Source organism: Bolinopsis microptera, unplaced genomic scaffold (genome assembly GCF_026151205.1).
Source record: "Bolinopsis microptera isolate Bmic1 unplaced genomic scaffold, MBARI_Bmic_1.0 sca8, whole genome shotgun sequence".
Taxonomy (NCBI): domain Eukaryota; kingdom Metazoa; phylum Ctenophora; class Tentaculata; order Lobata; family Bolinopsidae; genus Bolinopsis; species Bolinopsis microptera.
Window position 1 is genome coordinate 24906 of NW_026971780.1, and position 17229 is coordinate 42134.

Below are 17229 nucleotides of genomic sequence, written 5' to 3' on the forward strand. Positions count from 1 at the left end.
TGAAAAAATTAAAGACTGCTGTTTGTAGAAAGCGGATTTCTGGTCACAAGTCGTAACGTGAAGTTTGCCTTTCGTCGTTCAGTTAGCCAAGTTTCCGGTATGATTTTATTCACACTGTCTCAAACTGCGTCTTTACCGTTTCGATAACATCTGTTATCTGGCATAATTTTTGCTTACCTCAGAATACAACAAAAAACGACATATGAGAGTGGTACACAAATCATTGATCGATCAGCTGCTCCTTGATACAGCATAGTATACATGGTATAGATGATTTGACGAAAGCCTATTCGTGCTGTAACAATTTATAAAATAGCAGATAGTTATGGTGTAATGGCACGCAAGACTAAGACACCCCTGTCCTCCAGAAAGCACAAGAAAAGGCACTTTGTAAGCTATGTCTTTTCCAATATTAAATCCAATGTATCACAATCTGTGGACTTTTTACTCAAAAACTAGATTGATTAATTGATAATTCATTGCTGATTGTTCACGCGCCCTGCATGGAAGTATAAAAATCGTAATCCAAATACTCCAGGAAGAATTGAATCAAGCTCAAAAGAAAAGAAGGGAATCTGGATCCTTCGTCGGATCGTCACAGAGCTTAGAGGGGAGCTCTACGCTTCACTGGGCATGCAAAGCAGGGAGAGTGATGGAGGCGGAGGCACTGCTGGCTGCTGGAGCGGACATTAACAAGTTGGACAGAGCGCAGTTTAACCCTTTCATGGACGCGATCAACTCAGGTAAATCATTCGACCGCCTTAACAATATGGGTTTATCTAACATTGGTAATAGTAGCAAGAGGTTTTAGTCATACGTTTGATTACAGCACAGTGTGAAACCCTGAAGCATACGTCGAGCTCTAAACTCTGTTTTGTCTAATAATCAATTATTTGAATATTGAAGGATTAAATTTGGTATCTTGATGATCACATAATTAACAGGACAGGTCGACTGTGCTAGATGGCTGCTGAGGCAAGACGGTATAAAGCTCCAGCCCGAGATATGGTCGTTTTGTAGGGAGAGGGGGCTAGAGTCAGTGCTAACAGAAGGTAAAATCCTGAACTTTAGTTCATTGATTAAAAATCGCCATTAACAGACATAAAATCGTTCAGATGTAAAAATTATTTATTCACTATTTTGCATTACATTTAGTTATAGGACTGACATGCGACATCCGTCGTTGACCTTTGTCTTTATTTCAGCAAGGTACGGAGAGCGATCCATGGCTGTCCCGATAGACCCACTCAGACTCCTGCCGGAAGATACCCCTCCGGTTGATCCAGATGAGACAGTTCTAGCAGATAATCAGTTACAGACTGAAGAACATATCCCACTGATCAATGCATCAACATCTGCAAATGAAGGTACTTCAATCTGCTCTTCTTGTATATGTCTTTGTGCCTGCGTCTGTGATTGTACTGAAGTGTACTCTGTGTGTTTCTGTCTGTGTGTCTTTGAATCGTGTGTGTGTCTCTGATTGTACTGCGTGTGTCTGTAATTGTAATGTAGTGTACTGAAGTGAACTATGTGTGTTTATGTGTCTGTGTGTTGCTGGGTCTGTGTCTGTGTGTCTCTATGTGTGTTTCTATGTCTGTGTGTCTGTGTGTGTTTATGGGTGTGTGTGTGTGTGTGTGTGTGTCCGTGTCTGTGTGTTACTGTGTCTGTTTGTGTGTCCGTCTGTGTCTGTGTTTATGCATGTGTGCCTGTGTCTGTGTGGCTATGTCTGTATGTGGGTGTGTGTGTGTCCTTGTCTGTGTGTATCTGTGTCTCTCTGTGTGTCCGTCTGTGTGTAACTGTGTCTGTCTGTGTTTATCTGTGTCTGGCTGTGTCTGTCTGTGTGTCTGTCTGTGTGTCCGTGTGTGTCTGTGTGTGTGTGTGTGTCTGTCTGTCTGTGTGTGTGTGTGTCTGTCTGTCTGTCTGTGTATCTGTGTCCGTCTGTGTGTCCGTCTGTGTATGTGTTTATGCCTGTGTGTCTGTGTCTGTGTGTCTCTGTTTGTGTGTCTATGTCTGTCTTTATCTGTGTCTGTCTGTATCTGTGTCTGTCTGTGTGTGTCTGTGTCTGTGTCTGTGTGTCTGTGTGTCTATGTGTCTATGTGTCTGTGTGTGTGTGAGTGAGTGCAGAGTGTGTATCTGTGCGAGTGTGTGTGTGTGTGTGTCTGTGTGTGTGTGTGTGTGTGTGTGTGTGTGTCCGTGTCTGTGTGTACTGTGTCTGTCTGTACCTGTGTCTGTCTGTGTGTGCCTGTGTCTGTGTGTCTGTGTGTCTATGTGTCTATGTGTCTATGTGTCTGTGTGTGTGTGAGTGTGAGTGAGTGCAGAGTGTGTATCTGTGCGAGTGTGTGTGTGTGTCTGTGTGTGTCTGTGTGTGTCTGTCCCTGTGTCTGCGTGGGTGTGGGCCCATGAGTTGCTGCATTAAGTTTTACCCTGCGTCTTGCTGCACTAAAAACGTCTTGCAGATCTCCTTGTTACGGGAGGCTTTGACAAGGTTGTACAAGAAATAGCAGAGGCCCTTGCTGGAATGAAAGATGTCCACCTAAAAGATCCGTCGCTGTTGATTGGGCTGAAGAATTTTTTGAAGATGGTTTGTTATGGTACGTTGGCAGCAGACTTCCTACCATTTCTGTCGTTTGTTGATGCAGCACAGAAACAGTTCTGTCTTCTTAACCGGCAGAAACCAATCAAACCTCACAGAGACTGCTCTATCTACTTTGGTAATTTTCAAGATATATATTTTGAATTAAATTCATGAAACTGAACAATTTCAATTTTATTTGCAACCATTGTTCAGTTTATCGAAGGAGAACGGTCATTTTTTACAAAATGTTAAACGCCACCTTACTTATCACTTATCAGGTCAGGGTGTTCACTTGTTTGGGGAACAGTACCAGAGATACTGCTTGGGGCAGAACAACTTGTTCCACGTCTTGGGAGTCCCTGCCCTGAAATCTGTCATACGAGAGGAAACTCAGATTGAGGACCAAACTGCTCCAGGACTGAGCAGCTTCATGTTGGATCTTGCTGCGGAAACGTTTAAGGGCAGACCGGTGAATTTGAGCCACGATGAGCGAAGTGTAAGTTTTAAGATTTCGCCTAAATCATAGTTACTAGTTAGTGATACAATGAGACACATATTATGTGATACTAGTGGGTCTAATTCTAATAATATAATCTGAGTGTAACCTAGGCACATTTCATCATATTCATATTCTTGGGACATAATCAAATAACTATGGAAACTAGAATGAATTAAATGAGAATTGGCTGCCTTCTATAATCGCACGGACACATTTTCTTCAAGATATGGTATTGACTATTGCCCTTTATTAAAAGTTAAAACTATCATACCTTATTAAGGTAAACAATTCAGGTAAAGCAAATGTTTGATCAAGGGGTGGGAAGACCCGTATATCCTGGGACAAGTATTGAAGAGGCAGAGAGGAAATTTGAGATGTTCCATTGCGAAGTAGATGCTATGTTAGCTGAGCTGGTTGAAAACTGCACCAACTACCCCTTAGTACAATCCCATGTTCTAGGTTTGTGATTATCATCATGAAATTATTATTGCATAACCAGGTGCGTAATCTCAAGTCGAGAGCACATTTACCAGGAAATCGATATCGATAATTAAAAAAGTTAATATCGGAAAGTTATGCATGTAATCGAATGAAATTATCGCAAATTCATATCGTTTATTTATTCGGCCAGCGGCAATTTCATTAGCGATACTTATTTTCAGACCTTTTCACAAAACTACCGACATACCTGAAGCGGGTTACAGCACTGATAAGTTCGGATAAAAAGTACGAGCTTACTCTTGCATCTAAGGTTAATTTTACACATCAATACCCTGTAAAAATTACTAGTTACGGGATTAATTTCAACCCTCTAGAAGGCAATATGAAAAAGTATAACATTTTTCTGGGCTTTGTTCGGTCAAAATACCGTTTCACCTAATTTCTAATTTTCGACTGACTGGAATCGTTAACATTGTTCAACATCGTACAACATTGCCTTTATCATGTTTAGATCAAGAAAGCTAGAGGGTTCGCTGTTGATAGTAGTCGAGGAGACAATAACCTCGGAAAGTTTGAGTATCTGTTAGTGAGACTACGCAGAAAGATAGACAGCGTACAAGGTAAAATTGTTGTTGCTCGGGCATGAGTCTTTCTTCGCCAAGGCCCAAGAACATAACTTGTGTCAAAAATATTTTTGAGGTATGGTAACAGGTAATTATTCGCCATCTCGTATCTTAACAATTTATGATTAATAGACCCTCTCCTAGGAGTGTTACAACGCTTAGCAGACCTATTATCTGCAATTGTTGCTGCGGTGTATGGTTCTTCGAGATTTCTTTCCTTGCCGGAAGTCCAGTCTGGTGTCCAAGAACATCGGTACACGAAACAGCGTACAGAGGCATGGTTTACTGCAAGGGCTGACGGCTCTATCTCTTCATCTGATCTTGCTGCAGGACTAGGATACTTTTCTGTCTCGAGGGCTCGTGAAATTCAACAACAGTTGTGGAATTTGGTGAGCAAGAAATGTTTTATCATAACCACTTTTACAGTAAATTGTACAATTTTAATTCAGAACCGTCAAAATTTTGAAAGTTAATCGGATGACGAGATAACATTAACAGTAACAGTAGGTAGTCAGTCATATTCACAGATCTGAATTGTGCAGGCAAATTCTAGACGTCGCGTTGTCAATGAAGAGCACGATAATCCTGTTCATGACGAGGCTGATGCCGAAGCGGATGATATTCCTGCTGGACCCTTAGATGATGAGGTTTATTTTTTTTTCTGCACCAACCTCGACGAAATCTCGATAAAATGTGTAGCCTTGAATCTCAGAAAAAAACATTCCAGTTTTAGATCGTAGTCTTCAATTGCTAATCCAATTTTCGACAGCATTTCTTTTTATAAGTTAATATTTCCAGGCAATTGAGAATATGCGGTACGGTACTGATTCAGAGCCGCATGCTGTGGCAACTTTAGTCAGCAACGTTTTGCCGATAATACCAGAGTTTGCTGATCTCGTATATGTAGAAGAAGGTAAACTTCACTAGTTCACGTCACATTTCTCTCACATTGCTCACGATTGCGTATTTTGGTACCTTTATCCTACAACATGGGTTTTCAAACTTCTTAAATTAAAGCCGGGGTATCAAGCGTACGCCGTACACCGTGCTGTTGAATTGATAACATTGGCCTGTCAACTTCCACAATTAGTATCTCTGGTTGTTGAATGTTCCATTATTTATGATTTAACGTATTTGCCAGGTTTATCAAAGTTAACCAGTGATGGGAGCCCGACCCTGTCATCCTCTGGAGATGGAAGCTTAGTCCGGGATGAGGAGACCCTGGAAATTGGTAGGTATCTATCATAACAAAATGATACTGTGATACTCTGACGCCTTTTACAGTTCAATAATTGAGTGCGAGCAAGGCACGTATACCTTCTTATCTTTTATCGAATTCTTACATTTCAGAGTATCTTGTAGAGATAAAATGTCCTGCTACCAAGATCCTTCCCGAGCATCCGAAGGAATACTACCTGCCCCAAATGTACTCACAGTTTGCCTGCTATCAGAAGGTACGAGAAAAGCTGAACATACGTTTTCTGTTTCAATATAAAACTTTTTTTAAGCCTAAGCCCCTTTTTTTCAAGACTCTGACTAACCACCAACTAATTCATCATTCAATATTCGCAGTTTTTTTTAAACATAACTTAAAATACAACCAAACAAAATGTAATATGACAATAGGTTAACAACAAGATTTACAACAAGGTTTACAACAAGATTAACAACAACGTTTACAACAAGGTTTACAGCAAGGTTTACAACAAGGTTTTACAGCAAGGTTTTCAACAAGGTTAACAACAAGGTTTACAATATTCGCTGTGCTTGGTTGTTACTATTATCCTGACTTCCTTCGTTAGGTTTGGGCGAGTCGTGTTCTTTCTTGGTGTCGGTGGTTGTGTCGTTGAGGGGGTGATGCAACGTCAATTAATGTCAGTATTCCATAAAAACCCCAAACTGACATTGACATTAATTGACATTAATTGACATTAATTGACATTAATTGACATTAATTGACATTGATTGACATTGATTGACATTAATTTGTCTTGAAATTTGAGATTATCGATATTCGATAAATATTCAAGATATTCACGTCTATGTAAGTTAGACCGGTTCAATAAAACAAAATGTCCTTGAATAATTATGAGTATGTTCTTATCTGTTGATCCTTAGGTTCAAAGACCACCAAAAAAAATTTCAGCTTCCAACTCTTCCATCTTCGGTCCCCACCGGCCACGCCCATATTTTATTGATTTCTTATACAGGTAAATTATCTAGAATCGGCTTTTTTAGTATGAAGGAGTAATGTTAGCTGTTTAAGATTCGTTATTCAAAAATAAATGTCATGAAGGCATTTCGTTTAATGTGGGTTTTAAGTTCTGATGATGTTGAGAACCACGCCCTTGGATGGCCACGCCCATTTAAGAAAATTAAATTTCGGAAAACCGTATTATTTTAGTTTTATTGTTTAATGATCTGAATTTGTTTCACATTTCACATTTCCATATGTGATAGTAGTGAATAAATTGATGATATAAACGTTCTAGAGTGCTAAAAATATGGTAGAACTACATAATCTCTGGTCGAAAAATATCGTGTCAATTAATGTCAGTATTCCAAAATTTTGCAAAACTGACATTGACATTAATTGACATTAATTGACATTAATTGACATTAATTGACATTAATTGACATTAATTGACGTTGCATCACCCCCGTCGTTGATACACCAGTTAAACAGTGGATCGTGGATGAACACCTCAATTATAGCAAATAGCAGCTCCTTGTTCTCCTTCCTTCGCTTTTGTCCCTGCAAGCTTTTAAAATAGCTCGAACATCAGAGCTCTTGCTATCTTTTGGTCTATATTTGAGGTGAGCCTCATCCTGCCCGGCCCACTAAATAGACTCTGATAGGCATGGTGTTCTCACACCACTCCACCAAACCGGATCTTTGGGACAATGGTATCACCTTGTAGGTTCTCATACTGAGATGTTCAGTCAGCTGGTTCTTGGAGAGAAGCTGGTTTGCTACATTAAACACTTGCTCCATCACTGCGTCCTGTCTCATATCGTCGTTACCCTTGACAAGCTGTTTCCAAGTGACACCGTCCGAGCAGAGAGCGAAGGTCACCTTGGGAAGGTTGAAACCTCCCGGGGTCTGATACTCTGTGTTAAAGCCCACCACTAAAGGAGATTGGAGGAGTAGTTACCGTCACATCTCGCCGGAATTTCGAGGGTTAAAAGTGGAAAACCTTTCGATATCCTTGATCTTTGTTATCTTTAAAGTTGATGGTATTTTGAGAGCCGAACTTCGAGCCGCCATCCGGTATGCAGAGTCTTCTTTCAAGTTGTGATTTGCCCATTCCACATAAGCGTCAGTCAATTTGTCCATGTCAGTAATGATTTTCTTTAGAGCTGATTCTTTCATCAGCGTTTTCAAGATATCTTTGGCACTGGACTGTTCGTGCATCGTTAGGAAGATGCTTCGAGCCCTTGATGTATTTGCAGTCAAGTTGTGCGTTCTTAAGAGCAAACAAGATGGGAAGCACGTGGTAAGGGTGCTCTCGTGCTGTTTTTGTGATCATCTTTATGACGAGATCGTTAAGATTCCCAGAAGTACTGTACTTCTTATCACATTCGTCGCACTGTTCTTCAAAGTGTGATTCTATCTTCAGGATTATCCTGTCAGCAAGGATGTCTTTGTTCTTAAATATCTTCGTATCGTCGTCATTCCTCACCTTAAATTTAAGGAAAAAAAGAAAATATTTATAAAAAAGTAAATTAAAAAAAAGAAAATAAAAAAGAAGTGAATTTAAAAAAAAGAAAATAAAAAAAAGAAGAAAAAAATAAAAGAAAGAAGAAAAATTTTGAAAAAGAAGAAAAAAAAAGAAGAAAAAAAAGAAGAAAGAGTAAATAAAAAAAGAAGAAAAAAATTTAAGGAAAACGGCATCTTTTAATTCAGCCACAGAGAAAGCTTTGATCTTTTTGAAGTTTGCTTGGTAATTTACGAAGTAACTATAAGCACCAATAACTTTCTTTACGTTGGGTTTTTTAGCTAGTTCGAGTAGTTCTCCGATGGTTGCTTTGTACATTTCAACATCTTCTGGAGAGTGTTTCAGTGTACTCATTTTATGGCAGTATTGTACAATAAAGTATTGTACAATAAATGTACAATGCAAATGGCACGCGTCATCGCAATTTAGCAATAGATAACTGATAAGCGAGCACTTAAAATACAACCAAACAAAATGTAATATGACAATAGGTTAACAACAAGATTTACAACAAGGTTTACAACAAGATTAACAACAACGTTTACAACAAGGTTTACAGCAAGGTTTACAACAAGGTTTTACAGCAAGGTTTAAAACAAGGTTTACAATATTCGCAGTTTAATAATGACGGTAAGCTAAGTAGAGTTCTCCACATGGTGTGGACACCTTCTTTCTCAAGGATCTGGGTTCATGAAATTAACCAAGAGTTACTTGTTGAATTCCTACATGTTGCACATGAACTTTATTTCACAGTGAGTTAAGATTTAGTATGTTGTACTTTAAAATCATCGTGGACATCAATATTTATAGACAATATGAAAGAATAAGTATGTGTCAAATTTGTTCTATTTAGAACAGTAGCTGTCCATACCTTGGCCTAATTGGCTTATTACTTTATTATTCCGCAGCTCACAACGTTATGCAGCAAAATAAATGGATCTTAAATTAGAAAATTAACTCGTTAACTTTTTTCAGAGAAACCTCGAGATTAAAAAGACAATGCCTTTGGCTGTGAGGAATCTCCGCGAGAAGTTTAAAGCAGAAGCTAAAAAATTTCGACTTGTCGCTGACGTACCCTCCGTCCTCTCCTCGACTCCAGTCAATCAAGCACACGCAAATGGTATTCATTGTGTCTCTGTCCTGCAACGTGTCAATGTTCACGCTGGTATGTGTTGACTATTTAGATTCTCTTTTAAAACTGCTAAATGGAGAAATAATATTTCACGATGCTCAGACATTACGAATTTTGACGACCTGCCATAAATCTACGTTGCATGGTTTATTGCCGTATTCAAAATTTTTCACCTTTCGACTGCCAACTTGCCAAAGATACAAAACTTATGCAAGAATTTCTCAACATTGCACACTGAACCTTAGGTAGTGAAATGAAGACACTGACGTCCGCTCTGAAGAAGGTTATGGAGGACATCTACGCTGAGGCTACACCTAAAGCGTCCGCAGCTATGTTTTACGTGCTATCAGATTTAACAAGGACTCCTAATCAATTTAAGACACCCTATTTCGTCAGTAAGTACTTCAATAATCTTTATAAGTGTAACGCTAAGTATAACACCAAGTCCTTCGAATTGTGCTGTTAATTTAGTGATCATTGATCTAGTGCCATTAATTAAGGGAATTAATCATTAACCAACCGCATAGAATTGTAATCGATATTCAATTATTGGCTCTTATTAAAGTATGAAAACTTATCATCCTTGCTTGCAGTTGCATATCTACCTACATCATCAAAGATGACGGTTGAGACTGACAGGGCTATCACAAATAACATGATGGATGAGCTGGATAGTCGTTTCAACTTGACATCTAGATCTTTCGATGCAAAGACACGAGAGATATGCTTCAAGTGTGAGTTTTGAAACTTAAATCAATCAATTAGACTCAATTTTCTAACTTAGTATGTTATTTTTATTTTAGTATGATAATAATACATTAACCGTCATTTGTTAAGACTTGAGGTCCCCTCCGAGTTCAATTGGGACGGCCTGTTTACTGAACTCCTAAGAACTGATTCAAGCCATTTATGATTTAACCTGTAACCATAATCCCACATTGTAATATCCTTCAACATTTAGCGACAACCGGAGAGGCCTTATCAGTTTTTGAATTGAGACGGCAGTTGTGGGTTAAAGCGAAGGAACTTACAAGGAAAACAGAGTTAAGAAATTACCTTTGTGATTACCTCAACACACTGCTGAATAAAGATAGAGGTAAGGAACAATCATAGCGATTTCATGTTCAATGTATAGGATTTCTCAAGAATTATCTTCCGTGGTGAGGCAAAAATCGGTCAGTTTTACTGTGTAATTTCGCCCATTTAAAAAGGAGCAAGTCGTGAAATACTCAAATTTATGCCAGTTAACTAATTCAGACTGGTCTCTTAATACTGCGGAGCAAGAATTAGTTACAAAATGTGGCATCACTCTCTCTATTGAAGGAACGGATCGTGCTCAGCGCTTTCGGCTAAATCCTCATGTCAAAGCAGGAAAGATTCGGCTGGAAGACTTACGGGTACGGAGGTTTTACGGTTTTCAAATGATTTTTGGCATTTTGATTTTAAGACTCTGTTCGGAATAATGAAATGACAAGGATTTCAAATAAATTTTTCCATCTTCAAGATTGAATCTCTTCCGTAACAGACCACAGACCAGCAGGAAGTCCTCGCTGGAAATTCATGTGATTCATCTTTCAGGCAGCATGGTGTTACTCAAAATACTCAGCTGAGTATGAAGCTTGGGTGACGAAGCATCCGTTTCTTGACGACCCAGCCTTCAGCCATTTCTTCCAAAAGGAAGAAATCGTTTATCTTCCTGATTCTCTCCCATCTGGTAAATGGATCGCAGCCGAAGTAGATTATACCCACATAGGGTCTCGGCTACGCAGGATGGTGGTAGCTGGCGCAATACCGGGAGTGGATCCTGAAGCGTGGAGAACGGTTGCTAAAAAAACTACTCCCGAGAACAAGCCGAAGACCAACCTCACCACTGTGATTGTAGATTCTTCTGGTGCAGACCAGATGTCAATGACCCAGACCTTGACTTTCTTTAGTGCATCTGTAAGTTGAAATTGAAGTCGATTTTTGTAGACTGGTTAGTTTAAATATACTTAAAACCCTGACTATTGATTAAAATAGGTTATTTGGAGCATGCACTGAAGTCTTCAGCACGATTTTTTTCATCTATGAATTTAAGGATGTTAATAATTTTGATTTACTAAACAAATAATTTCGTCAGGTTGCAGAAGAGTTGAAGGAGAGTGGGTACCCGCCGGAGCACCAGTTTTGCAATGCTGTAAACAAGTGGTTAACTGCTCACGACGCTCGGGGTATCACAGGTTAGCCCAATATTGACAGCTATTTTTAAAGATTTTCGTCCCGCGTCATATTCTTATAATGTTTTTTTAGACCTGCAATTTTTAAGACAAGATTAGAACAGTCTTATCAAATCCGACAATTTTCATAGAAGTTGTTATTTCCAAGATACGAAGTTCGAAAAGCTAGCATTTAGTAATAGACGAATTTTGCAGCTGATATCAGAATCGACATGATGATGGTACTACACGAGATGCTCATGGAAAAGGTCTCAGTTTGCTTTCCTCCTCCCACGAGCAGTACAAAGTGTGGGTTCAACTTTAATCTGATAGAAGATATCGTATGCGGAACCCAAGCCCGGCTATGTCTGTACATAATAACGAAAGAAACCGGTAAATTTTTAATCATGAAAACGTTTGCATTCATTTTAGACTAGTGACGAAAATCAACAATCGTTTGCCAGTTTGGTTAGCAAAATCGACAAAAAATAGTCCATTCCCCATGGCCATGATATTAGAATTCTGTCCGTTGAAATAGGCCACTCTGATTTTTATCATTGAACTTCGCATTGATGACATGTTCATTCTCTACAGGTTATGCTGCCAGGGCGTTTAGCTCGATAGATGTTGAAAATGCCCACAGCATTATAAATCATTTGGACCGCCGCGGGGTCCAAAACTCCTCAATCGAAGAGCTTAGTAGACATGTCAGCAACCTACAGAGACTTCAAATTCTCAGGAAAACCTCTCTAGGAAGGTAATACATTAACTTGTTTAGTTAATAAATTTGATAAGTAGATTTTGAGTGGTGATTACTAAATACTGATATCGAGGTACCATAAAAAGGATATATAAACTTATCACTTATGCTTATACTATCAATGAATATCAAATCGCCTTCTCTAGTTATCAAACCCAACATAAATTAAATCTCTGCCTACAAGGACTATTTGATATTTACAACATACCGAGTGAATGTCTCAATCTTTTCAGGAAGCTTTATACTCCGACATCCACAATTTACCACGCCCCTGAGATCGACAAAGGTCTTTCTGATAGATTGACTTCCAGCCAATTCGATCTATCGAAGCCGAGTGGGAAGAACAAAGAACTGAAACCCCATGGTCGCAACGATGCTCCTCGCGGACAAGGGAGAGTTAGGGCCATCGGTGGTCACAAGACTGGAGAATATTTATTTTATAAGCGTTGAGGTTGTCACGAAAGCGTACTGTAATGGGACTGTATCAGATCTGAGTGATTTGATTTTGTGATTTGCGGTTAACATGATTTTATTGCGATTTAAGACTGTAAAAACTAAAGGTTCAAGTTGAACTATCGTCGCCATGATAATGTATTTTGGAACTGTTCACGTTGAAATTGCTTCGTTAATCAGCCATCTTCCTTGTTTACTTTCTAGTTCTACTGTGTAGTACAGCTACGATCAACGATACTTAGCTAGTACATTCATAGTAACTGCACTGAGAAGAGTAAAAAATTTGAGCTTTGACGGAATAACATTTCCTTGTTTTTAGATACGGTTACTATTCTAGTGAGGGGTTCATAGCTGACCATTAAGGTCTTACTCACAATAATTTGTGCTCTGATATTGGCCGTACTGACTGCTGTTGAAAAAGCCACGCCATCAGATGCGCGTCACGAGAGTCCACCCCAGTAGACCCCACTACGTACAAAATTTGAAATTTTCCCAAAAACTTCTGACTAAGCTAGTTTGTTTTCAATAACTTTTGCAATATTAACAGTAGACCCTTCAAATTTTCACCAAATGTTTCCCTAGACACTAGTTCATCGTAACTGTGTCATAAAATTTTAATTTAGGGACCCAATTTTGTGCAAGACTCTGGTATCTGACGACCGGTCGCAGACGTGGTTATTGTAATGTCAACTTCTGTTGCACACTGAGCGAGCTATATTTTGAGAACAAAGATAAACTTTACACCAGGTGAAAGCTGAGACGTTTCTCTTTAAGATGATCACCTCACATTCTGTGTATCTGTGACATTGAGATAGTAACGATTCAAAACGTCAAGTTGAACAGGCTACAAAATACGCGCTGAATAAAAGTCCACCCCAAGAGTCCACCCCACGCGCGTAGGGTGATTAATCAAAACTTTAAATTCATCAACATTTAAAAAGAATCAAGTTATAATATAGATACCTTCGACGCGACAAGTGACGGTTATCTGCGAACCCTCTTCACTGAACTCCCCACCAGTATGACTTACAATTGGAGATTCTAAGTATACTTTGTCTGCAGAGAGAAATTCGATAAGAATAGGTTTAGATACACCTAATAGTAGTAGTAAATCTTTCAAAGTACGAAATATCTCTTTAAAAGAGCATCCTAGGCACCTTATAGATATCAAAACGCATAAAAAAGAAAACAAAAAACATCAACCATCTTCTAACTTCTTCCACTCCTCCCTATCTAAAGCTAAAAATCTAAGGTCTTCGAAATCAGTCAAATTCTTAAGTCTAATATCAAGATTTCTACTAGTCAAGTCTTTTCTAATAACATCCAATAAGTTTAAACATGGTCTACCCCGTCTCCCTTCCATAAAAATATCAGAATTTATAGCAAATAACATAGAGGTGTATGCTGGTGAGTCTTCCTGTCCTCTTAAGATATGTCCTAACATTCTCCATCGAAACTTAGAGACTCTCACAGACAAGGGAGTGACATAACAACGAGCATAGAGTGCCTCATCAGAAATAACCCCAGTAGGCCATCTGATGTTGAGGATTCTTCGGAGGTGTTTGCGATGAGCAATATCAAGTTCATTCAACGAAGCTAGTGGTGCAGCCCAGGAGTTGCAGTTGTAGAGTAGAATAGAGACTACTTGTGCCTCGTAGATTTTGATCTTCCTTTGGACTGAAATCTTGCTCTTCATCCAAACTTTCTGAAATTTACTAAAGGCAACATTACCAAGGAATATTCGATTCTTGATATCCTTAACAGTGCACATCAACGATCCTAAAGTTTTGTTAGAGCGCCACTCTTCATCACCTCTATACACTTTTTCAACAATCACCTTGCGTTTAACAGTGGGTTTAGGATCTGCTAAATAAAAATGGACAAATTCAGTCTTGGAAGAATTGATATGAAGGTCCCACTGCTGGAATATATCTTTAGCGATAGGAAGCATTTCTTTGAGTGGAGCAAGTTCAGTGTTATTAAAGTCAATATCATCAGAGTATCCTGTTTCCTAATAACTTATACTAAATTTATTTGAAAAATTATAAACATATTAATCAATTATATGAACTGAGCTTTTATGTTTAGTCTTTCCATATCTTGGAAAAATCAATGCCACTTCTACGAAAGGAGTACGACGTTGTTAAAGGAACTGGAATAAAAAATCAGATATTTTGACTTTTTGACCTAAAACTCAGAATATGGAGGTACTTAACACACTCACTAGCTATAAACACTTCCACAGATCCTGATATAGTTATTTCCCCATCTGCAACATTGCAGTTAAAGGTGCCAGTGTACGTTGTTAAGGGGTTTATCATGGTTAGCGTTGAATTCAGTGTAAAATCATCTTGATTTCCCTTTACAGTATCCACAAATTCGCTCAAATCCAAATCTGTACTATGTGTCCAGGTAACAGAGGACTTATCGACCAAGGGCTTCCCCACAATGATGCAATCTATTTTTATCTCCCCATTAGTGAGAACCGATATTGGTTTTTCAGGGACATTCACCTGTGTTTTTCTCACTGAAAAATTTCGAACATTCAATAATTTTCTATCTATTAAACTATTCAGATTAAAAAAAAAGAATGTAACATGTTCAAAAAAATTGAACTGAAGAGGTTTTGTATTATCACTAAAATTCTGTATAATCTTGATTAAAAAGTTTATGAAAGTAAATTCCATACCAGTAATCAATGTTACCGCTGATGACTCCATCTCTTTTTTGACACTTCGGACTTTATTGTATCCCTTACACTTATATTCGCCGTCTGAGTCGTAGTCAGGTATCAAAGTATATTTACATGTTACAATATGTTCTCCAGAACATGTAAGATCGGTCACTGACCCATTTTTCGTCCATGTCATAGAGTCTGAAAACGGACGTGTTATCATGAAATATTGATTTTTTATTATGATGGCAATGCAAAAATTTCAACAGAAATTTCAATTTAGAGCTATCCTATTAAGTCACGTCAAATAAGCTCACCTTGATTCGGAAGAATCAAATCGACTTGGTGAGGTGGCAGACCACCTACAACTTCACATTTGATGGTTATGTCTTCGTTGTATGCGATTTTACTGTCCAAACCTACAAAAATTACAACTCATGGGTTCGGTATTTGACTTAATCAATCAAAATTAGATGGTGATGTTTACAATCCCAAGCAAAAAATTATAAAAATTAGTTAACCATTAACATTTTCTTCGCTTAAATAAAGGACCCGAATTAAAGTTTCATGTCAATTTACTTGGGCTGATAGTAGATGTTACTTCTTTATAAACTGTTACAGTGAAGTTTAATGTAGTAGTTTTCAAAGCATCGTTTTTTGCTCGGTTTTCTGCAGTCACAGTGTAGGCTCCATCAAATTCAAAATCCACATCACTGTCTCCAATTGTACTAGAACATGTCATTTCATTGGTCCCAGTACACATGCTTATATCGAGAATCACTTGGTTTCCTTTTTTCAATGATACTAGATGTGGAGGTCGACCACCATTAAGTGTGAAGTCAAAAGTGAAGGAGGATCCAAAATCGGTGTCAAAATCGTTTATCTGTGCAATTTCCACGTCTTTGACTGAAAACATTTTTATTCAATTTTAAATGTTTTAAAAATACTAATGAAGGAATTTTTATTCAGTATAAAAATATTCATGGGTAATATTAACCTTACAGTGGTATCATATCGTTATAGAACTGCAAAAATGGTTATAGAACTGCAAAAATGGTTTTATTTATCATATTTTTGAGTTAAAAGACCAAGATCAAAATAACCTTGAAAATAGGATAAATGGCAAATCAGTGGTACAGAAAATTATAATTAACTGTTCAGTATTATACAAATATATAATATAATCAGGATGGTACATTGTTGAAGATAATAATTCGGTCAAAATTAAAGTCCCTCAATTTAAATATATCAATTGCAGACAAATTATACACTATGTAGTATGTATATATGAGGGATAAGTTCCAAGACACCGTTTTTAGCATCAACACAGAGAAAACTTATTAATATGTGTCCAGGAATAATCATCATGCAATGGAAATCATCATTAACATCAGGATTCAATTTTAAACAACCCCCCTCCAGATCATTAATGTAGGTGATTTTATTTGATGAATAAATATATTTTAAATCACACTAATAATATGATCCAATTGTTTATGTAATTACAGAACATTATTGATATTTTCAAAAAACCAGCAATCGAATAGATGTAATTGTATATTAGACAAAATCAGATCCACAAGGTTAGAAAAACAAAAATGCAATGATTGTTCCCGCTGCATAACACTAATAAAGCTACGATCACGAGTATTTGAAAATGTGCATCTGATTTGACACTACTTTTATTTGCCAGGCTGCCTGCTTACCAACGACAGCATTTTTGATACTCTTATTCGTCTTTTCCTCGTTCTTAAAAGCTTTATTCTTCCCTGTACACTTGTATGAGCCATTGTTCTCATATACCACTTTGCCAATCGTATGAACATATTCAAGGGAATTCTTCTCACGGGTAACCTTGTTTGATTGATCCGTATTTGATTGATCCGTGTCCTCATATTTAATTATTGTTTTAACGACATTACTACCATCATCAAATTCGACCAACAGGAAGAATGGAGTTCTTCCACCTTCAACTTTGCAAGTCAGAGTTAGCTCAGATCCAAAATCAACTTCATCAGAAGTAGAACTTGAAGTAAGTGTTGCTTCAACATCTTTCACAACTATTACTTCCACGCTCTCCTTCGTTTCTTTCACTGCTGAAGACTCTGGGAGCATGTTGAATCCCGTACAGTTGTACTTCCCTATCAAAGGAATCATT

The 17229-nt window shown here is 37.9% G+C and overlaps 2 protein-coding genes across 2 annotated transcripts in view; one reads left to right on the forward strand and one right to left on the reverse strand.

The window, feature by feature from the left end:
- LOC134825685 (hemicentin-2-like) overlaps nucleotides 1–17229 on the reverse strand; it is a 37664-nt gene that overhangs the window by 3473 nt on the left and 16962 nt on the right. Inside the window, exons 18-23 of the mRNA XM_063837890.1 lie at nucleotides 16778–17212; nucleotides 15651–15977; nucleotides 15389–15490; nucleotides 15087–15272; nucleotides 14622–14924; nucleotides 13361–13453 (exon numbers count right to left, since the gene is read on the reverse strand). Of these exons, the coding sequence (XP_063693960.1) occupies nucleotides 13361–13453; nucleotides 14622–14924; nucleotides 15087–15272; nucleotides 15389–15490; nucleotides 15651–15977; nucleotides 16778–17212 (1446 nt within the window). The remainder of the gene's footprint in view (nucleotides 1–13360; nucleotides 13454–14621; nucleotides 14925–15086; nucleotides 15273–15388; nucleotides 15491–15650; nucleotides 15978–16777; nucleotides 17213–17229) is intronic.
- LOC134825682 (uncharacterized) lies at nucleotides 2579–12521 on the forward strand. Its single transcript, XM_063837888.1, has 21 exons — nucleotides 2579–2711; nucleotides 2854–3044; nucleotides 3368–3533; nucleotides 3737–3825; nucleotides 4027–4135; nucleotides 4283–4527; nucleotides 4681–4785; nucleotides 4937–5051; nucleotides 5280–5369; nucleotides 5489–5592; nucleotides 8475–8609; nucleotides 8833–9022; nucleotides 9235–9384; nucleotides 9583–9723; nucleotides 9951–10085; nucleotides 10247–10386; nucleotides 10568–10930; nucleotides 11109–11208; nucleotides 11401–11577; nucleotides 11779–11941; nucleotides 12178–12521. The coding sequence occupies exons 1-21, from the start codon at nucleotides 2579–2581 to the stop codon at nucleotides 12392–12394; spliced, it is 3258 nt and encodes a 1085-aa protein (XP_063693958.1). The 3' UTR covers nucleotides 12395–12521.